The following is a 24,308-nucleotide window of genomic DNA, read 5'->3' as shown; positions in this document are numbered from 1 at the left end:
TAGTTTGCCAATTTGAGATTCCCCAGCCAATGCACCAATTAATGTGATGGGTTCAATGTCGGCTAAATGTTATCGCATGTTGCTAGATACTGTAGGGCAGCAGATAGAAGTGGGATGACAGGGAGGAGACCATGCTTGGTATGGTGAAGAAGCCCTCACCAGCTCCTCTCAGAAAAAAAAACCAAAAAAAACCCCAAAAAAAACCAACAAAACAACAAAACAACAAAAACAAAAATAAAACCACTTCTGTGTGTGGCTCCAATGCAAAACCAGCACAGAGAGCAAGTAGTTCTATGAGCATATATGCACACTGACTTCCTTCCTCAGTGAAAATCAAACCATTTCCTCAAATCTTGAGGAGTATGGGTTGCTTCACTGCTTCTTTAGCGAAATCCTTCCCCTGGCATCTCCTATTTCCCTAGGAAAAATCAGAGAGCATTGCAAATCACTGGGGACTGCATTTGAGAAAAGAATTCTTTCTGCAGTCCAGTCACATGCAGGCAACAAATTTCAGTGGAAGAGCTAGGCTGTGGATTTAGTACATGATTAAAAGAAAAATGTCCTGTCAGTGGAAGCTCACACAGAGACGGGTTTTAATCAGGATATTTTTCTCCCATATAAGAAAGTCTGGGCGCATGGGTATCAACTACAATATGCAGAAAGAATCATGCTGCTGAGCAGGAGTGAGCACACATTTATTGCTCTTAGGCTCAGTGAGACTGCAGTGGGAGGCTCACCTCTGGTTTGTCGGTGTCTTTTACACTACATGTGCAGGATAAGGAATAAGTAAAATAGCAAAACAACTTTACTTCAAATCACATATGCATGTAAAAATCAGTTGTAGAACTGTGTTCTTTGGAAATTTAAAAAACATAACAATGCTACCAAACCAAACCAAAAAATCCAGCAAAGTCAAGCCTATCCAGAGTGTCAATCACCATGTGAACTCCTAGCCTAGAGAAGAAGATAATTTCCTTGGTTGGTTTATCAACTTCACAGCTGGAGCAAACCTGATGCAGCAAAGCTCTTTGTACTGAATTACAGCTTGGCAGAAAGATACAAATTTTATTCCACCTTCCAAGTAAACTATCATGCACTGATTCCCACAGGCAGTTGGAAGCTCGTGAGTGTCCTGAGAGGCACGAAGACAAATATTTTGGGAAACAATGTACTCTGCCCTTCAGAATTTCCAGGATCTTTGGTGTCTCAGTAGCTCATCAAAGAGTTAAAGGCTTCCAATGATGTAGAAAAGAAAATATCCCTAGAGTTCAAAGCAAATACTGCTTTCACTTTTCTTAATGAAAATGGTTTGATTTACGTGTTCCCTAAAAAAAAAGTTTAGATTGGCAATCTCTGTTACACTTTTCACTTTATTCCCTTACAATTTCCAAATGCCTGGTGCAACATTCATCATTCTGCTCAGCTCTAAAGATAGCATGTAGGGATACGAGTTTGCTGAGGCACTTTAACCTGTCTTTACCTCCTTCACCACCTCTCCTGCTTATTTGCAGAGGTACTCACTTGTATTGGAATCTGTGATCACCATGTTTATTGTTCACTGGGCTGCTGCAGTTCCCTGCTCAGTGCTAGTTCAGGTTGACTTCAGAAATGAAGTCCAATGAAGGAAATGAATCAAAATGAAAGTATCTATCTGAGAATTGCAGTAACTAAGTTGCAGACATTTAGTCTATGGCAGAGTTTCTGCCATGGGCGTGGCAATTATGGGCAAAGATTGAAGGAGGGAAACCAACTACTAACCAAATCTCCCATTTACTTTCAGTTCTTCTGCATAATTTGCACTGAAGTACTAATGAGCTCCATAAAAATTAAAATAAACAATCGAGTTTTATTTTTACTATAAATACTTTTGTGTAAATAAAAGTATTTCAGAATTCCTGTACAGAATTTCACTAGCATTTTTGACAATTCAGAAATTGTCACAGTAATTTTCAATGTTGTGTAAAATAGCAAACACCTCTACATCAAGTACTAGGAAATATGTAGAACAATTAAGTTCTTACATAGATTAACTGTCAAGGTGAGGGCACTTCTATATTGCTAATGCTTGATCTGTTGTCTGCTATCCTCTCAGTCTCAGCCAGCCCTGGTGCAGAAGCTGGCCAAGATTTTTTGACAAATCCTTATCATATTAGTTAACACATGAAAATTCAAGGAGGTATAGCATCATGGTTTTCAGTTCCTTTTAAATGAGCTGCTTGAAAAAGCAGATGTCCCTGGATTGACAACTGAGCTGAAAAACCACAGATTTATCTTGATCCTTTCTCACATACCTGCTTTATTGACCCAGACTGGTAATTAGACAAATATACTTGTGTATTTTACTATCTACACACTACCATGAATAATGATGTCTAACTAAATTTAGCAAGAAAGGATAAGGCCTTTCTAGAATGTTAGTGCAGATCCAGCCTCTCACTATTTTTCTTTCTCTTGGTTATATTTTTTTAACACTGAAGGCTTGTTAATGGCAAAGGTGAAACGGGCTGTATGCATCCCTGAACCAATACCACAAACAGTTGAGGAATCATACAAGGCATAGATTATGATACAAACACAAAGACACAACTACAACAAAGCACTGGAGGTAAAGTCAAATTTGCACTGTAGCTTCTGTAGCCTCTTTGCAGTCTGTTTCAGAGATTGACAGCTCCTCTGTAATATTGCTCAGGCTGACAAAATTCATCACCAGATTTTCAATAATCTGGTGATCTCACTAAACATATTAGTAAATCTGTGAGAAGCCAACAGCTCACCATAATTCTCTATTCACATGGCAAAGAGAAAAGTGCTCCTGGCTATTTTTGGGTTTATTGTTGTTGTGATGATGATTATGATGATGGTTGTGATGAAGAAAAAGCATATCTTTCAAACCCTTTTCTAAAGAGATGCTGAAGTTTAGCTCTGCAGACAGTGAAAAAAAGTTAATTTCCACACCACTTTGCAATTGTTTATTATGAAAAAGAAGACCAACTGTTTCCTAAATGAAAAATGTGGAAAGGATGCAAACTAAAATTAAAGAAAATATGGAATACCTTGAGGACAACTATATTTTACTCATGCAATTCCTGTAGCTCTTAACTTTAAATTACCTCATGCTTTTTTATCACATGTGAATATTGACTAGCTTTCTGAATCAATCACATGTCACTCAAGGAAATGGAATGATATCAAGGAACCTGCCTGAGCACTGGTGTCAGCCCCTACAGGGATTTTCTTTGGGGAACAACATACATGATATGCTTCCTCGCATTCCCTTCTGTCCAATTATAAAAATAGCAGGGCCATAACTAATGAGAAAAAGGGGCTGCTGCAACGCCCCAGAGGAGCCACATTATATATTGATAACATTAAACCTTTTGTTACATTTAAATAAATATGAACCAAACTGCAGCTCTGGCTGACTGAAGGCAGAGGCAAAAGCTGCTTTGCAACCTCTATTGGAGCAATTCCTGGAGCTTTCCCAATGGCATAGAGAAGGTCATCTAAACATAAGGGATGAAGGAAGAGCCATCCAAATCAACCCAAAAAGCATTCAAATTTATGGGTCAGTAGTAAAACCTTGGTAAATGACCTGAAATACATTAAGCCACTCCAGCACTGACCATGATCATAGTCCCTATAGCTCAGTAATCACAGTGTTTCTGTTGATTAATTATTTACACAAGACTCATAACCTCCATTTTAATGTCTGTTGTGCAAAATATCTTTTAAAATTAAATTACATTTTTCTATGATGATATTAAAAAACACTTAGGTCTACCAAATGTCATAATTAATTCTTATCAAACAATCAACATTTGGCAGATTCTTTTAAGACAGCAGGGCAGAAATAATTCACAAAGCAAGACAATTGCATGGAGTCAGTATGAGGCACTGACTGGTGACAGATATTCAGAAATTAAGTCAGATCCTTGCTTATCATTTCCCTATGGATATGAAGCTTGTGTGTACTGGAGAGAAGAATAGAGATTAAGAACATCAGAAAACTGTGAGGAAAAAGTAAGAGGCATAGAGTCCTCACAAACAAGAGGACACAATGATCTTTATGACAATAATAATAATAATAATAATAATAATAATAATAATAATAATAATAATAATAAACAACTTGAAATATTTGAAATCATCATACCTGGTTAATTAAAGCAGGATAACCCTGCAAATGTATGGATGACAAGACAAAGAATACTAACAAGTAGATTTTTATAAGTGTTTAGCATCAATTTATATCAATAGTTATGAATCTTTTGGGCAGGTAGGGACCATTTTTATAGAAAATGAAGAAAGAGCTTGGGCTGTATAGGGCAAAGTACTGCCATCAGATGAAGGGAGGTGATCCTGCCCCTCTGTTCAGCCCTGCTGAGGCCTCACCTGCAGCCCTGGGTCCAGGTCTTGAATGGAGGGGGTAATGAGGATGGAGCCAAACTCTTCTCAGTGGTGCCCAGCACCAGGACCAGGGGCAATGGGTACAAACTGGAACACAGGAGGTTCCCTCTGAACACCCAAAACCACTTTTTAAGTGTGAGGGTTATCAAGCCAAGGCACAGGTTGCTCAGGGAGATTGTGGAGTCTCTCTCCTTGGAGATATTCAAAAGTTGTTTGGACACAGTCCTGGGGAGGCTGCTCTAGCGCACCCAGCTAAGTGTGAGGGGGGGTTGGATCAGATGACCTCCAGAGGACCCTTCCTACCTCAACCCTTCTGCGTGATTTTGTAATTTGGAAGTTGCAATTTTTCTACTAATGGTAGACATGTTACTGAGCATTTAGACATTCTGTTGGAAGCTGCTTTACAAGTCTGTTGCCTCTTAGGGAAAGCATACAACATTTAAAAATTCATGAGTTGAAAGAAGCACTGGGAAGGCATCTTTTTGGGATGTTCACTTTGGCAGATGGTGACTCTGCTCACAGTGACCACAGTATCCAGTTCCCAATTTGGCTACCGGGAGTGCTTTTTCTTATATTTCTTATTTTACAACTTCATTATCTTCTGTAGAATGTAATGTATTTTTCTATTTTAATGTATGTTTTGTGCTTGGCAGTGTATGTGATAATCTATACACCACTGATAACTTTACCTTGGGCAGATATGCTCACTGCTTTTTTACTTCACTATGGAAAAATTTCAGTATTGTTAATCTCCCTATTTCACATCTTTGTCTGAATTTATACATGACTCTAAAGAGAGAGTTCAGGGCCTTTTTTTGTGGCTGTTCCTCCTCTGTAGGTCCAGCAGGCAGCCTGAGGGTTACAATAATTGACACTTATGAAAGGCAACAGATGGATCTCCACAAAGTAAACCAGAAGCTTCCTTCAAAGTACCTTGAATTTGCATCAACAAGCCAAAAAGCTTGCATGCTTTGAATGTTTTTAGGCTTACAGTTTTCACTTTCTTCGCTTCCCCCCATCCTTCAGTGGTCTGGATTTTAGGTTATCCTTCTACACCTTGATAAGAGTGGGAGGAAAGGTAACTTCACCTTATGCAATGCAGCATTGAAAGAAAGTAACGTCTCCTGGCCCAGTTGTGTCAGCCCGATGCTCTACCAGAATTTATTAATTTTGTTTCTTCAGCACTGTTGAAGTTATGTGGCTGCTAATTCCAGAGTTAGCACGGTGAACCTTGGCTTGGAGCTTTGTGCTGCACTGTGTTAATGCCATGTTAGGCTCTGGGTCTAATACAAATCTCTCTGCAATAACTTGGAGAACTTTTAAATGTTCAGGCTATTGAAGCCAGTGTGTACCTGGCATTTAATACTCTCAGTGTGCATTATCTATTTTCAAATAACAACAAAAATTGTATGAAGAGTCTTTCTCAAAGATGCTAAAGCTGTCACCATTTTGACTGTATTAATTATTTGTTCCCTGAAAACTGAGGTTTCTGTAATTCTGTCTTGCATTTTAAAGATGTTGTGCAGAAGAATTCATTCATCAAAGTAATATATATATTATGCCCTACATCAAATATAGACTTTAAACACAATATTTAATTATAATTATTCTTTACTATTAATTGCATCCGATTTTCTCATACCTGTCTTGGTTCTCCCTCAATTTAGAGAAATGTTAACATCTTCAACTACCAATCACTTAAATAGGTACCCAGATTCAGGATGAGATACAAAGTTACTGTTTCACCAATAAAAATATATTTTTAGAAACAACTATAAAGCAGATATAAAAATAGCTTTACTGTGTTAAAATTAAATTAAATAAATAGCTGTTAAGCCTATTTCTGGAAACAGGGTTTAATGTAGTTGCAGCTGCAGCATTCTCTGCATATAAAACTCTTTATACCAGTTAAAAAGAAAAAAAAAAGTCACCTTTCAAAAATGCTGCTAGTGAGTTATATATCTCGACAGATATCCCCCTGTCAATATCTATCTATCTATCTATCTATCTATCTATCTATCTATCTATCTATCTATCTATCTATCTCGACAGGGGGATATTATATATATATATATATATATATATATATATATATATATATATATATATATATATATAAAAACATATAATATATATAATATAGTGCTCTAACTCCCTACCAAATGGAAGTGTTTGTATTCCCAGTCATTTGGACAAAGCTTAGCAGGATCAAATGATTTGTTATGCCAGTGAAGTTTTTTGTTACACTGTAAAATGGTTTGTTGTGTTACTATTGCTACATAAAAATGTTATGAAAATTAAGTAGGTGGTAAGGTCCAAAATGGAATAGTCTGCTTTTGGGACTAGCTACCAAGAAAAGGTAAAAAGAATGATCTCATGATCTACATACAGTTCCCCAGTCTTTTGAAAAGACAACCTAAATGACCTTTTAACTAACAACTGATATTGGTACTCCAATTAGGAAAGCAGTTATGCATCCAAAATGGGTGGGAGCTTCCACAAGTCAGTAGTATTCAGAAAATAGAAGGAAACTGCAAATTATTTGATAAACCAGGTGGTGACTTCTGTATTGTGGCATGGTACATGAAACAAGCCTAAATTACAATTCAGAATGGAAACCAAAGTACAGATTCATGGTATGTTAATCAAAACATGTCACGGATGGCATAGCAAGATAGTAAAGCTGATGGAAAACCTTACTTTTTGTACAGTATTTTAATTCTAACATTGTTTATATTAATCAAAGCAGTATCTGAAACGGGAAACTATTTAATTCACAGTCATGCCATAAGTTCCTGGCACATTTCAAAATTTCAATTTAATTAAAATTTTGTATTTTATTTTATCCAGCACAGCAATAATCAGTTATTTAGAAAGGGAAATCCAGTTACATCTTACAATTTATAATTATTACAGGATTTATATATTTTTAATTTAATATTTTTTGTTTGTATATATAATTTTTTTCTAATATTATTATTTGTATTCCTGTTATTTGACCAAACTGTACTACACTGATAAGTGCACAAAACACTTCCTGTGATAAAAAAACAATTGGATTTAAAAATAATTTTAAAAGTAATTTTAAATTTAAAAATAATTTTTAATTAACCAGTGAGATTTATTCCACAGATGCCTTTTACTTTGCAAGTGGTAGTATAAACCAGATTGTTAGTAAAACAGCTTGAAATACTGAACAGACTAGAAATATGAATCCCTTCCGGCTGCTTAGACTGGGCAGCTCACCTGATTAGCAGGTGTGGACTGCAGACTTCACCTCTTCTCCCACTGTCTAACAGGCCCTGGTGGCCATGGTTAGGACCATGAGCCATGAGCATTTAGGTTCTCAAAATAGGTCTGGATATCTGGGGTGATCAATCCTGTGTGCAACCACTTAGAGTCAACCAGTTGCACTGCACTACACACAGCTATAAAGAGAAAGAGCTACCACTTCTAGGAGACCACACATAGCTCATGCCAAACAACTTGTTAATCACAAGCGGAAGCATCCAAGAGGAAAAACTGTGGCCAAGACTGGGTTGTTGCTCCCAAAGCAACTCATCAAGTCCCAGTGCTTCCCTGCACTGCAGGCCTTTATAACAATTTTTTGTAATTGCATTTTTTGACTGGTGTTGCAACAAAGGTGGTCAATGGAGGTAGAGTGTTCTGATAACGCAGAGTTCAAGGAGAGAAAGAATTACATCGTTAAATATAAATACATACTTTAATTCCTAATATTTTTGACCTTTTTCAAGGATTATTCCATAGCTGAGTCTGGGAAGAAACTTAGCTACGTATCATGTAAAATTCATTTACAATCAGGGCTGAATAAATGGCGTCATTGATTGTGAATTTTGGAAAGGTTTAGGCAAATTAATTTGGGGCAAATTTGCTTTGTTTTGCTCAACATCTCAATGAATGAGAGCCAAGGACTCAAGTTCATTTCCACCTACCCCAGCTATGGCCAGAATGGGTACTAGGTCTCTATAGAGCTTGAAGAGATATAAGGAAAGAAAGGAACAGTGCACACTTTAATAATATAGTTAAATATTATTATTAATAATTAATTATTTTAAATTATTATTAATAATGCAATTCTTTGACACAAAACACAATATAAAATCTCTGCAGCCATCCATCACCCACTACATCCCCTTTTCCAGGACACACAACAAGAGCAGGCTGTGTGTGAAAGGACCGATGGAATCCCAGTACGAGAAGAACGGTGAACTTACGGAGAGGAGTATTTGGATAGCGCTGTGGATGACCTCTAGGTACTGGAAATCAATGATGCAGCCTGTCACAGAGACATAGGAGTAATCCTCTAGGATGCCAGGAGAAGAAGGACGCACCACCCTTCGTATGCAGCCGGGCCCGTGCTCCCGCCACCAAGAGCGGTGCATCGAGATGTTAAAGGTCATGAGATCCGTTTCCTAGGAGAGGGAGGGGAAAAAGTGTGATCACAGTTCTGTTTTTAAAGTAAAGAAAGGGGAAATAAAAGATCTTTTCTATTATAAGGGCAATGAGTCAATTATCCTTAATCCTCACCCCAGTAATTCTAGCATGAAAGTAGAATGTTAAAGTAGAGAAAGGAAATGGCAAATATTCATTGATTATATTGCAGTTGTGCACAGGAACTTCTGCCTGGCATAAGAATCATCCTACCAGGTACTGTACAAACACATGTTCCCTTGGACTTACCACCTGAAAAGTAATTTTAATGTTACTTTATTAGGGTGTCACTTAAAGACTCTTTTTTTACAGACAGTAGAACCAGTTTTACCGCATGATATTGGAGACAACCTAAATGAAATTTACATAATCTTTGATTATTTCCATCACCAGATTCAAATGAGATGTCTCCAGCTCTCTTTTCTTCCCTGTGCCCCTCATCCAGATTATGAACTCCTCACCTTAGAGAAGGGACCTACATTTGTGAACTGATCTGAGTTTAAAATAAAAGCAGTAAGCTCTTTTCACTCAAATCATCTTCCAGATCAGATATTACACCTACCCAGATGAGTACTGGTTGCACTCTAACCCACACAGGATGTATAATGTCTGTGCATTTTAGTAAACATCATACCACTTCCACGTGGAGCAGTGAAACTGGCAAACCTACTAATGTACTAAAGATTTTCTACGAGCTTACCTATGAAGTACAAGCAGGAAAAATCATTTGAATTAACAAAACTTTTGGTTCTTTAGGTCATGTATAAGAAAAATACATATATAAAAAAAAATACACTCAAGTTGAATGAATGCCATTTAAATGCAAAAAACACCCAAGCCTCCTCACTGGAAATAAATGAGTTGAGTTATACTTCAAAGAATTAATTCAGATTTATGTTCCCATGTTTCCCATTCTGAACTCCAAGTAAAAAATGTCTGCAAAATTGTCAGCCATATGCCCACAAAATACCCCTGCCTTCCATACATGACAGTTTGTGAGCACTGCCATGACACCAATTTGCCCTTTGCATCCCAAAAATATGTCCTGTCTATGGCCATTTACTTCTACCCGGACCAAAGGGAAATTCAGTCCAGATTCCAGTTGCAGAAGTAGTTACTTTGTTATTTTCCTTCTTTAATTCCCTTTATTCCAGCCACACCTGAAAATTAACACGAGAATTAAATCCTGCCATCCTAACTATACCCTGGTTATCAGTAAGAAATCTGCCTTTGTGATCTGCTGTTTTTTCTCCAACACTTTTCTGCTCTTTAAATACAGAGTTGCTAGATTTCCAAATGCATTATTTCAAGTTGATGAGGCATTTGTCTTTTGACTTTGCATGTCAGTCCTTTATACTGGTTTAGAAAATTTTCAGCTGCAACATGAAAACAGCTTGTGAAATAAGAAGCTGACAAACAACACAGTTTAATGAAAATATAATCATAAATTTACAGTCACAGGAAACAGCCAGGGAGGGCTTTCTTTGTACAACAATGCCAGAGATTGCACAGTGTTATCAAGTGCTTTTAAAGATTGTCAACTCAAAGAAATGCCAGTTGTCAAGCAGCACACACACATTCAATCTAACCTAGCTCAGAAGCCCTTTGCTGAGAAGGAATATGGATTCCTGGACTAGCGTGTATCAAATATTGTGAGGTAACACTTTGCTATCACAACTGTGGGAATAATTTGTGGTGTCCATGGTGTTGGTGTCACAGCTTCCTTTGCTCTTGAAGGTTTATTTATCCTTTATTGGTTTTTATCTTTATGTTTTTAAAATTATAGTCTGTTACAGTATTCATACTTGGCTAGTTCACAGCCAATGACAAAATTCCATAGGGAAACAGCTTGATAAATTTTGCCAACACACGTAAAATGTAAGATTTTGCATATGAACAGTAGAAACCCTTTATAAATAAAATCTTTCATTTCTGGAATACTGTTATGTGTGGCTCTTGGAGTGATTAGAAAAAATTGCTTACTTGATGGTCATGTTCATGTTTCGAGGCTGCTGGTGATGCAGGTAAAAAGGAAACAGAAAAAAAAACCACAACCAAAAAACAAACAAACAAACAAACAAACAAACAAAACCAAAAAACACCCCCAAAGTCATCACAGCACTTGCTACCTTTTTAAAAATAAATTCTCATTCATTTCTTTATCCAGAAATTCTGGATAAAGTCTAAAAGAAGAGCTTTTCATAATTACTTTTCACTTTGGGTATTACATCCTAAGCTCTCAAAGCAGGTAAAAGCAGATAATGATGGCCCAGCAAGTATCAGTTTTAGAAATGCTAACTAAACCACATTAGCTTGACCTCTGAAATATCACTTCACAAAATGGCAGCCATAAGCCATTCAAGCTGATAAATGTTAAGCTGCTAATCAATAAAAGAAAGCCTGACAACAGAAAAATCAATTTTTACTTTTTTTTTTTTTTTTTTAGTAGCTGAAACACTTCTCACTAACTACTTGGAGATTCTTGATATGTAAAGTGAGTCAAATGTAACAAGCATTACAAAAATTAACCTGTGTCATTATAGTAATTTACAGAACCAAGAGAAAATTCAAAGACTCTTTGCTGGGATGTACAGGTTTTAAATATCAGTGAACTCCTGAGAGTGTTTTGGTATTTGTAAATTCACAGCTTGGAAACTCTGAGCATGCTGGAAAAGCTGCTGCCCAAGTGGCTTATTTTCAATTATATGTTAAATGAAAGTTAAGAATTTTCAGAAAATATAAGCAGATGCCTAAAGTTTTTCAATAGATCATTTACTATCTTCCAATTTTTCATATTAAAAAATTGTATAAAATGTTTTATCATCATTGACAATTCAAATGATTATTTCTCAGGAAAAACAAATGCTGCTGCTTCAAAGAAAGGGACTCAGTTTCAGGCTCTGTACAAGGGAAAGCAAGTTGTCATTCCAACTAACCTAGATGGGATTCATTTAACAGTTGAAATTCCTATCATGGATATAAAATTGCTCTCTTCTGAGCATGTATCTTGACTTCAGTTCCATACATCAGTAGGTAAACTATACTTCCTCAGCTGATAACCTGTCAGATAGATACCACGAACAGAGAGGAGGCAGAACACAGGTAACAGGTATTCCAGGAAAATAGTGAGACTTGGGAAAGTGACACAGGGAAGTGAAATCCCATCTCCTACTCCTCCCTTCTTTAGTCAGCACTAAAGCAATACACCAATCTGTGGTAAGAAGTTTGCTCCTGAGTATAGGATCAGCCCCATAATCATACTTTACTGATGTAGAGTCCCACTTCACAGTCTACAGCGTTTTAAGCCTTTAAACTATATATAGGATTTGTGTTGGCTGTCAGCCCAAGGATTAATTTTGATTATTATTGGAAATCATTGCTATGGCAGATATATTCTTTTAAGGTAGGATGTAATCCCTGTGAGTCTAAGTAATGCTGTTTCCAAGTGCTTGGGGATAATGTTTAATTTCATTATGTCTGCTTAAATTCTAAAATTGGTTTCAAGTGGACATTTTCTGTTGGGCAGGGCTTTGAGCAACCTGATCTAGTGAAAGATGTCCCTGCCCATAGCAGGGAGGTTGGTCTGGATGATCTTTGAAGGTGCCTTTTGATGAAAAGCATTCTGCTAATTTTTTTATTTAATTTTTAGATGGTGAATCTAGGTAAAATTTAACAAATCATAGCATAAGATAGCTTATTTTGAAACTACAGAGTAATAACAGGTATGATGTTCCTTTCATTTATTTGTGTAAAATTTACACACAGTATCTATAACAACAACACAAAAAATTAATGAGAAATTAGGACTACGTAAAATCACTAGTTTTAAGGAAAACAAAAAGAAGGCACTGAAACTCCAGGGAGAAAACCCAATGCACCAAGACTGCCTTGCATAACAAACAAATATTATGCTGCAACATGATTACCACCACAGCTATTTGTCTTTTCAGTGTATGCTTCTGCTTTATGACATGTTATTTTCTATTTCTTTTATTCCTTCCTGGTATTAAAAAAACACTCTTAGGAAAAGCATAACAAAAACAGTGCTTTGAGCAGAATGGAGGAAAATTCCTTTTTTCCTTCAGAAAACAGCAGTCAACACTTAAAATTTTATAGACAAGTGAAAGAGCACAAAGGCCTGGCAAAACATAATGTTAGAGATCTTGACTTTATTGTTGATTGTGTTGTTTCTAGCCCTTCCTAACACTTTTTATTTTATTGATATATTCTATATTGCTCATTATAAATGGACATTAGGCTGAGGCATTAAATATTCCCATTCCATTTCCTAAGTGTAACAAGGATGCTCTATTCTGACTTGCTACACATATTTTGTTTAAGCAGCGAGGAGAAAAGATTTTCAATCAAACACTTACTCAACAGGTGATAAAAGTTTATATGCATAATGCTAGAAAAGGAATAGCACATTTCCTTGAAATTCCTAGACCCAATAATGTTTGTAATTAAGATGCAGGGTTGTTGCAGGGACAAGGGACACACACATTCCTTAGTATCTAATCTCAAGGAGACCTTAATCCTCATTAGATACAAATGATGTGTCCCAGCATTAATGAAATCCACTCTAATTGTGCAAGTATTTGGAAACATGACCATCAGCTATTAGCCAAAGACCCCCACTGGCAGCATTACCTTATTTTACCACCCTGCTTTTACTTGAAACAAGAAGTTCTGATTCCAGCTTGCTCTGTGTGTGACCAGTTACATTCCATCTCCTCTCACTACTGCTGAAAAAACAGTTTTGAAGGCCTGAGCAGACAATACTGAAGAAGACTGAGGCCATTTCCCTTTTCCAAATCGGGAATTTTGCATCACTAGCTCTCACATTGTCTTTATTGGGATGACAATTTTTGAATATTGACTAATTTTTTTTTTTCTTGCTGGTTTTTAATTAAAACTTTTGCCTCAATGTTACACTGATGGCTTTTACCTATTGCATGAGCTAAAGGTTGAAGGTAGCCCACTCAATAATTATGGTTGCCCACTCAACTGCTAATGGGACAGGACAATGAACCATGCTGATTCCAGGCTGCTCAAAATATAATACAATCAGCATCTTTACCTCATCCTCAGCACTCTGGAGAATAAATGACATGAAGAGCATTCTTAAATTGAAGCTTATGGGTAGACTCTCTCCTCTTGTCTGAACTGGATGTCAGACAAGACATAGTAAATTCATCTCTGTGGTAGCAGTGCACACTAAACCAGAGCAATCATGTGATACACCTAAATTTATTACCACTAAAAGAAAATTCACAGCGTCAAAATCTTCAGACATAGACAATGAGGTAACCCCAGCATCATGGGCTGAGAATGGTTAAAAGAGGTACAGAGGCAAAGTAATTTTTGGTTGGTGTGATTAGAGCCTCGTGGTTCCCACTGACAGGGTTTAGAAGTGCACAGACTGTAATCTAAAGGGAAAGATTTCCATATTAAGCATAATTTTTTCCCCAAATCTATCTACACTACAATATTTTTAACCAATTGCCAACAGGCTACTCTCCACATCTACAACCCTCTAAAAAATGTATGAGTTAAGCTTACCAAGTACTGGCTTCTCCTTCTTTTACTACTTTTATTCCTTCAGCTATGGGGAGTGTTGCCAGATTTTATTTTATTTTTTACAAGTGAATATAATAATTTTGGAAACTTATTTGGAAATTAGGCAGATGATCTAGGCAGATGATCTACCTATGTTATAAAAAATAGTTTCCTTGCATTGTTTTATTTGCTACAGGGATCTGTATACTCTTTTGCAAAGCAAGCAAGTTTAAAAAAGCATACTGCTGTCTTCTTCATGCAGTTGTAGTATCAATTGCAAGAGGAAATTATGAGAACTAACAAGGGGCTGTTTTTTCAGCTTGTTGCCCCTGAAGATGAGCTGTGATCTTTGGCAATATACAGATCCATGCTCAAATACCAGCTCCACATCTTTTCCTTGTTTAACCTTCCTTTTGTGACAGTGTCTCTGTCTGAGAAACAGCCCAGAGAGGTAACAGAGTATGGCAGGAAAAAGCTTCAACACACAGGGAAAAAGCAGCTGAGATGGGGTGATTGGATCAATACGAGTCTTACTTACCACTTGTCACAGGAAATTCAACATGAACACAAGCAAGTTACAGCTGCCCAGAAAAGCTGTTGTGCTTCAGTGGAGTCCATGACATGTGATTCGGCTAAGCACTTAGTTTGAAAATTGCTCTCACCTATTACCTCGGATGATCCAGAGCTATGACAGAACACAGATTTGGAGTGATGCCAAACTCTGAGCACTGCTTTGAGTTTTGAAGACTGAGAATATGACAAGGGTTTGTATAAAGCCAAGGGTTTGTGCAGATTGGTGTGTCCCTCACTCAAGCCATACCTGGTTTTAACTGAAATGAAGAAGCAAGGCAGGACTGAAATGCAACATAGTGAAGAATTAGAAACATCTTTGGCAAGCCATGTACAGCCACCTATATCAATGATGTAAGAAAATATCTCAGGCCAGAGAGATGGGAAAGGTTAAAAAAGGCTTGAAACATCTTGGTGTACAAAACTGGGAAAACAGTATAATATGGGCCATAAAAAAATGTGCCCAAAATGTTTATAAACTACAAGCATTTGAAAAAGGAGCTTATAACATAAAACAATTTCAAGGCTCAGCAAGAACATTTTATCTTTGTTGTTGATGTTGCTGTTTTTGAGCAAAATTGCTGAGATCCCTATGGAGTCATTCATACATTTGAAATATCACAAAATTAAAATTTGATGCCTCAAAAATAAGCTGCCACAACACTTATAGAAAACTCTTTCCCACACTATTTTATAATATTTACAACATTTCTTATTAAATTATTCTTATTAATTTTTCTTATTTAATATTTCTCATTAAAGCAGACAAGATCCGACTCATGTGCTTGAGTACCTCACCATGTTTACAGTCTCTAAATATTCAAGAAATACTCTGCTTAAAGAAATGGAGAAGATTCTTGCAGTGTTGATAGGAACTGGATTTTTCTACAGTTAAAATGGAGAGGTCTAGCCTGTGTTGGTCATGTTAAAAGTACTAATTTTTTATAGCACTTTGTCTTGTCCTATGGACACCCAAATATTACAAAACTTCCGTGGAGTTTTAGTTTTAATGTCACTATGAAATTCATGGAAATAGAGGACACAGTTTGTGCCAAAACCCGACATAATTCCATATGAGGAACAGATGCAATGTAGCCTCTAGCTAAAACAGGATTTAACTTTGTTGTTATCCAATTAACCATATTTTGTTCACAGCGGTTGTGAACAAAGACAAAGCATGGGGATAAAGGCACGATTAAGAATATAATGTTGTAACAATAATACAGTTAATTTTAATATTTCTCTTCATTTCTGGTGGGTTCTGTGTTTTGTCTGTCCATCTCAACTACAGGAATACCCTAAAATCTCTTGCTATGCAAGGAGATAAATTCTGTGCTGGAAATAAACACACGAGAGCCTGGGTCCTAAATTTAAAGGTTTATTCAGGACTCTGATGACACTAAAATGCACCATAAAAGGACTTTTAAAAACTCCCTTGAATGTTAAAATATCTGACAAGAAAAATAAGTCCCTGTTTTAAGACTAGCCAGAAAGCTCCTACCTGCACCCAGGAACACTTATAAAGATTAATAGGCCAGTTTAAGCAACTGCTGTTGTGTCCCCTGCTTTGCTTGCTCAAAGCAATGCAATTGTTCATGATATTGCCAACTCTTGTTTTATGACAAGTCTGGTTATGTTCAGCATTTTTGCTAAAGCCTTCGTTCCCAGGGACATGAAATTACAATAAGAAGTTTGTCTTGTTGTGAGAAAGTGAGCTGAATAGGAAAACTTCAAAACTCATGAGCTCTGCTGCTAGGCACTTCCACTCTGTGCTGTAATTTGCGCCGTTTGTTGTTTTCTCTAAAGCTGGGTCCTGGAGTCTAGAAGGGAGGCTTCTGTGTCACAAGTTCAGATCACAGCTATCCAGCACATGACCTGCCATAGTCCCCCATCTTGGACAAACATGGATACACCAGGCTATAGGAAAGGGCCAACTGTTTTTTAATGTTTCAACAAAAAGAATGACTCAAGTGCACCCTTATAGCCTAAAAGAGGCAATAAGGAATATTCATATATAAATCAAACTCCATGATTCATGAAAATCTTGTAAGAATACCCAAATTTTTGTTTTAGAGTGTGTGCAAACAGCAATAAGAAAGATGTGCTAATTCACTCCATCTTTTAAATGAACTTGATACCGCCCATTGGATGAGACTATCTGCCACAACAGACTGCCAAGAAGTGAGAGTACACAGTACCAGAAGCTCTTCTGAAAACCCAGAATGCAAAATGAGACAAGAAGCAATAAGCAGCAGAAGTTATTGAGTATGTTTTCTTACTTGCTTTCATTTCAAAGAAGCACAAGATGCTCTCAGAAAAAATACCTTTCCTCAGGACGCTTTTGTTTCTGTATTTCTTCTCTGGAATAAAAGGTCATCATATTTTTGCCAGTCCCTCAATTTTTGTGGTGCTGTTCGCCAATGATCTTGGCTTTAGCAGAGCAATCCTTTAATCACAGGCTTCATTTGCATTCTGCTGAAGCAATGACAGTCTCCAAAAAGAATATGATAGCATTTTTTTTTTTTAAACAGCAAAGACGGCCCCTAAAGAAACTTTCAGGTCAGATGATAAAATTTGAAATCCTTCCTTTCCCAGCAGAAGTGAAGTACCTATGACTACAGAAAAGAGAATCTGAAGCAGCAGAACTCAGTCAATACAATTCATTTAGTTATTCATTTTATATTTACTACAGGCATCAGTCCACATTTTGCGTTCCTTGAAACATTCTATACATTTATGTAAATATCTAAATATATGCATAAGTCTATTTTATTTATGCATATGTAGTATACATATATTTATATATTAATATTTAGCTGTACAAATTAATGACTGAACAGTGCTTTCTCATGAACAAATGACAACTGTGGTCAAAGAAGGCAGCATTACCAATCTACTGCAGCACTGCATTTTGTCCTGATCTTAATCAGATTAATTTAATTTGCAGCCTGATCCACCTCCAAACCTCAATAACTCTCACAGACATTCACACAAAAGAGAGTTTTTATTTGTTCTCTCAGGAATTTTCATGTTTTCAGAGTACTGTTTCAGAAACAAGGATCCTTTTTTCTCTGGCATCACCTTTCTATGGGTAAGTATATAACCATAATAATCAAATTTTTAAAATTCTTTTGACAAGATTAATCAAAAGTATTTGGAAGTATCCAGTAACTTTTGGACAATTTCAAGTGTTCCATGACAAAAAAAAATCAGTGAGGTGCTAAGCATAATTTTTAACTTTTTCTTTTTTTAAATATTTAATAAAATTTCTCACAGAAATTACTTTAATCAATGCAGTTGACTATGATTCCCAGAAATATATTTTAATTAAAGAGGCAACTATAAAAGACTCTGTTAATAACAAGTCTAGGTGGATTACTTAATGATCCTTTAACAGATGTTATATAAATCTGGTCACTTTAAGAGATGCATAAAGTCACAGGGAAGCCTAATGATCCATTCACTCTTTAATGTCACAGACTTGTCTGCAATCCTTCATCATGCAAGTTTTAATATATTCTCCTCTACTAAATGAGAACAAAATGAGACCAAAACAAAGATATAAGACTAAATTAATATTTGAAATTATTGTTCAGTTTCACTGTCAATTTTGAAATAATATTAACAGATAAAGAGAAGAAAGATGAACAATTTTTAGATAGACCGATAGACTTGGGAATGACAGCAGGACACAATGGCAAAAGGACAAATAATATTAACATCAGTTTATGTATTTACTGAAAACAAAATCAAGGCTACTATATAAAGACTTTCTTCAAACATATATATATATATATATATATATATATATATATATATATATATATATATAAAAAGAATTTTCCATTTGCCTGAGGAAAAAATAATCAAATTATTGTCAATATCAGGCATTTTTTCTGCAAGCTGATGAGTATCTACAAATTTCAATACATTTCGGAAATCATTAAACTTTATATAACAGTAATTGCTAGTATCACTAGAATTTTCACTTTGTAAGTGTTTTTATTTTAAAAACTGGTTTTAGGAGCAGTGATAAAGGATGTCAGTGTGACTCCAGGAGATAGCTGAAAGCCTGAAAAGCCTACAAAGCTACAGAGTTCATTTGATAAGCATGCATGGGCATTATTTAATTTCAACAAGCATCCCATTAACATAAGGGATCTACATATATTTGCTGGATTAGGGTAGGCAAGAAAAGCAATAAGAAATGCACGAGAGGAAAAGGACAAGAAAGTTATGAACACATGGGCATATTTTTATAGGTCTAATTGTGTATTTCTTGCAGATAACACAGAATTTCTTTTCAGTATAGCATGTCCTGTATAGGGTTGTGTGTTGCCTCAGCACACTGAGGCACAGAGGAAGATTTTCTTGAACAAATCAGGCATATTTTGCTATAAAACTCCAGTTACGTCTATTAAAATAATCCAGATGTAACTGTAGTGGATTTTCAAATTTCAGGTGTAACTTATGCTGGTGTCAGAATATGTCTTTATAGGTGAATTTCCTTTCCAGTCTCTGGGCAAGGAATATGAAGAGAGTAAATGTTGTTTCCATTTAGTTTATTCCTCGTATGTAGCCAGCTAACACCTGTGTGCTTGTGCTGGTTTTGAATTGGATAAAGTTAATTTTCTTCAGAGTAGCTGGTGTGGGGCTTTGTTTAGGATTTGTGCTGAAAAGAGTGCTGATTACACAGGAATGCTTTTGTTATTGCTGAGTCCAGTTGTTTTCTGCTCCTCACCCCACCTCACCAGTGAGCAGGCTGGGGTTAGAGCTGGAAGGGGGATACAATCAGGGCAGCTGAGGCTGCTGCGTGGTGCTTAGCTACTGCCTGGAGCAACTAAGCTCCATGACAGTGCTAAATAGCAAAGAGAAAGATAAATTCAGTGCTAAACCTGTCTTGGGGACACAGTAGATAGGAGAAAGCAGGGAAATCTAAAGATGTGGAGATATTAAGAAGGATGCGAGAAAGTTTCCTGCCTTTGATTGCTCCCTGGCCCTTGCAGACTTTCCCACTGCTGCTCCTTCACTAATTACCTCTTCTCAGAGCCACAGACTGTGCAAGAGTTTTGCTTCTTAAAGCTCTGCTGAGGGTTGTGAGGATGAGAGGGGATGGCTCAGCTTTAATTGTGCGCTGGCTGGGCGCAGGCTTTGGGCATCAAAGCACTGCCAGCTCAGGTGAGGGTGTCTGTGGGAAGAACAGAAGTCAGCCATGCCCAGGAATGCTGCCCGAGTCTTGTGCATTTGGATATTGTCTAACAAGGGTAGGGATCAGGAAACACAATGGAAAATTCTCACCAAATGCCAGCCCCTCTTGGTACTCTTAGGTAATGCTCATGCCTTCACACCTAAAGCACTGCAAGTCTTAACACCCACACACTTGGTTTTAAAAGTAAATTGCACAGCAGTGGTATGTTCAATCAGCCACTGGTAATGCAGAGCCTCAGGACTTCAGACAGCTTTGGATTGGTTCCCTTTAATCATAACTGTGGGCAGGGAAGCACACGCACACCACTAAACCAGAGGGATTGGAGATGACAGCATAGCTACAGAGGCACAACCTAGAAAACAGATACACCTTCACTGCCCTGCACTGAACTTTCTGTTTGGCATCAAAATAGATTTTGCCAACTTGATATGTCCTTTTTAAAAATACAACTACTCATGCAAACACACAGAGGACACTAAATCATTCATACACTGTAACCAGGCAGGTGTTTGCATAGCTGGCAGAATGTTGTGGGGAGAGAGTACTTAGCTTTGCAAGCTGGAAAACAAAGTACACACAGGCACACATCTGAACTTGGCAATCCTTTTAAAAACTGTAGCTGTGGTTTATGATTTTTTTTCCCTTTCCAACAAAAAAGTGAATATTATACAGTAAAGACTTATGACCTGAAAATGAAAAAGTAAAATATTGAAATGGAAAAACACTCCACCCCACTCCCAAAAAATCCCTGAATGTTCACATTGTTCAGTTGAATTTTAAATGCATTCGAAATGAAGCAATTTTTCAGCTGAAAATGCACTTCCAAAGTAAAAGTACTAAACCCCCGTAATTAAAAGACCATATGTCTCCAAGTTTTTCTCTGAACAGGCCGGCTTTCTACAAAACACCTTATTTCTCAGAGAGCAAGCAATTTCTTTTCCCAGAAATAAAAGTCATAAAAGCTGACAAACTTTATATAGGAATGTGTCAAATAAATTATTCTTAGTAAAACAAAAAGGAGGAAGCATCTCTAAACAAAGAGGTTTGCTCACACTCCCTTTAAATGCTGTCACCCATGATTCTTTGGACAATCTTTAATCTCAAAGAGCTTTCCTTGTGTGGATTGTACTAACTCATGAATGAAAAAAAAATTACAAAATCCTTACAGAACAAAAATTTCCTATTAATACAGTATCAGGAAATTATAGGGATTAAATCACACATTGTGACAGCCAAAGCCTGGTCACAGAGAGGTATTTTTTCAGCTAAATTATTATGATTAAATCGTCATGACTTCCACCACCATAGAAACAATTAATAATGTTATGAAGGCATTTTAACTACCCTCCTTATTGTGCTACAGTGTGGAGAATAAACCATAATAAGATGAGGAGGCTTTGCAATTCACAGGCATAATAATGATGAGTTGTGACCATACCATTTCAGTAATTGATTTAAACTAAATTTAACCCCTAACTCTTGTAGTAGCATTGCTTTTTAGCCCAAGCCTTTACTGCCTGTAACCTACAAGAGTAAATTGCATTTGCAGAGTAGATTGGAACTGGTCATTCACTGAAGGCATGACTGAAGAATTCTTCTGCACATGGTACTTACAGACACTTTTTAAGGAAATGAGAAAGCCTGTTTCATCTGTACCTAACAGCTTCACCAGTAATCTACTGAATTCTGATAGTGATGTGTCAAGTTTCTGGAAATACTGAACAAAATGACCACAGTTCATGTGCAGAACAACTCAACCATCTAACACATACTGTGCAGATGTGCTGTGTGTGCAAGGTCAACTGAGCATTTGTAGTCATTCCTTGTGGGAAATGTTGGACTTTTCTGTCTGGAATGGCCAATACTCACAGGTGTATAAAAAATCAGGTATGCTTTTTAGTCTCACCCTATCTGGTTTTCATTTGGTTTCCTAAAGAAAGAACACTCACAGCATCTCAGTACACACCAAGTTTTGCCTCTCCGTCCTTTGGGGCATTTTAGCAGCTATGCAAACGTATCACATATACTAACTTAATCTCAAAATTTCATTAAAATGAGAAATCAGGAAGAGAATAAGGACCCTAGGGAAAGTTTATCTTTTTCTGAAAAGAAAGAGAAATCATAGGAGAGATTGATGGCAATGCACAAGTATAAAATGAGACACAGTTACTTCTGCTGCTCCTGCAGCCACTTACGGTACGTATTTGCTGGGGTTTCAACTATGTTAAAATCTAATGTTTTCAAGCAATGAAATTATTACTTTTTTTGGGAGAATGGCTACCAGAAACTGTGAATTGTTATCAAATTATCAAAATACATTATGTACCCATTAAAAGTAAAAAGAGATTTAAAAAAAGCTTGCTCAAATGGCATGAAGAAGCACAGGCTGATGCATTCAGGCAGGATGTCTAGGGGCTGGACATAGAAGATTCTGTAAGAGCAAGCAAAGCTGAAACAAAACATATAGATTGTATCAGGTGAGAGGCTCGTTGTTGATCCAAGACCATGAGAAGAAGTACATCCTCCTGGCTGGCCTTGGCTGTTGCAAGATAAGCAGCCAAAGAGCATGTTGCCATTGAGTTTTATGGGGAAGAATTTCTGAAGACTGGGCAGAAGAAGAATCCCAAAAATAGTTAGATAAGCTGTGTTGAAAAGCTACAAAGGAGCTTCCCAAGTATCAGCTTCTTTGTATGTATTCCCAACCAAAAGGGATTGGTAGCTCCTATTTCCCTTTTTGATACCTTAAGATGCATGGAAAAAGAAACGGAAGTCCAATCTAGAGTTTGGAAGGAAACATAGTTGAAAAAAAAAAGAAGAAAGGCTGTGAATAGACAATCAGATACAAACAGGTGATCTAATGAAGAGAGCAGAGGAAGCTAGGAAACTCACTCCCAAACCTGTAAACAATACTTGCTATTCTAAAGAGTATTTGACTTCAATTTGAATGAGAAAGTGAAAAAAAAAAATCACAGTAGGAGGAAAATCAAGAAGCTGTAGGTTGGGGAAGTGTAAAGCAAAGTCTTTAAAAAGTTTGAAAAATAATCCTGAAGGTTTCTGGACTAGTGATCATGAGGAACTGATGAATGAGAAAAGAGATAATATATGCAAGAAAGCAGAAGGGCTTAGGATTTACCTTGTTGAGCTCTACTTAACAGCAAACATCCCTTCCTGCACAGTTTGAAGCGGGGAAGTCATCAGAAGAGAGTTTCCAGTTTAACTCTTGTAATACTCACTTTCATTATAATTTCTTTCAATTTCCCACTATGACTTTTACATCAAATACATGTATTATCCTAAAGAAGTCATCAGGGTCTTCTGTGTCATTATATTATTAGATTTATGTCTTACTCTAGCTGTTAATCAGAAAATATAAATAATTTATTCTTCATTGTTCTTTTTTCATAAAACAGGGGTTTTTTTGCATATTTTGATCTGTGCAGAAAACAGCTGCAAAAATTACATAATCAAATCTGGTGAAATGCTGGTCTGCTGAAACTAACATATCTTTCTCTATTGATTCCACTGGGGCTGAAGTTTAACTCCAGATGCATTACTTTTGCTTCCACCTCTGTCTAAATTTTCCACGTCCTATACTGAAACTTTGTCCTTGTCTTCCAGATCCTTCTCATTCCCAAATCAGATGCCATGCTGGAATGGTTCTGCTATCACAATCTTTTCTCCCTTAAATTTTGCCAAGCACCAAAACTAGGAGCTTTTTTCTGTGCTTTTTTAAAACCTAAAGAAGTATAGAATAAATGAAAACCACTCTTATCTAAAACCCAAAATATTTTAAAAAGATTCTTTAAATAAATCAGAGAATTTCTTTCCTACTGTAGTTCAATATGCAAGCAAACTATATAGTCATGGAAATTACTGCTACAGAACATGACATGAGACTGTGGCAGTATGAAACAGTATCTCCAGGAAGAAAAAGGTTGTCTCTCTAGGATATTTCCTTTCCTCTCCCACTAAATCTGATTCTCTGCCAGAGAAAGTGGGCAATTAAAGGCATGGATGCACCTGCACTGAAGTGAATGTGGGAAAGAACGTTTAGCATACTAAGAATTTTGGGAATGTAGCAGTCAGGGAAGAACAGCAAGAAGGCACGGGA

The 24,308-nt window shown here is 36.7% G+C and overlaps 1 protein-coding gene across 3 annotated transcripts in view; it reads right to left on the bottom strand.

The window, feature by feature from the left end:
• The window catches only part of NKAIN3 (sodium/potassium transporting ATPase interacting 3), a 342,394-nt gene that overhangs the window by 80,090 nt on the left and 237,996 nt on the right, over positions 1 to 24,308 (bottom strand). For all 3 annotated transcript variants that reach the window (XM_038128125.1, XM_038128123.1, XM_038128124.1), the window contains exon 4: positions 8,643 to 8,840. In XM_038128125.1, coding sequence (XP_037984053.1) covers positions 8,643 to 8,840 — 198 coding nt within the window. The remainder of the gene's footprint in view (positions 1 to 8,642; positions 8,841 to 24,308) is intronic.

Source organism: Motacilla alba, chromosome 2, assembly GCF_015832195.1.
Source record: "Motacilla alba alba isolate MOTALB_02 chromosome 2, Motacilla_alba_V1.0_pri, whole genome shotgun sequence".
Taxonomy (NCBI): domain Eukaryota; kingdom Metazoa; phylum Chordata; class Aves; order Passeriformes; family Motacillidae; genus Motacilla; species Motacilla alba.
The sequence above is the reverse complement of the archived record's forward strand: the minus strand, read 5'-3'. Positions and strand labels throughout refer to the sequence as shown.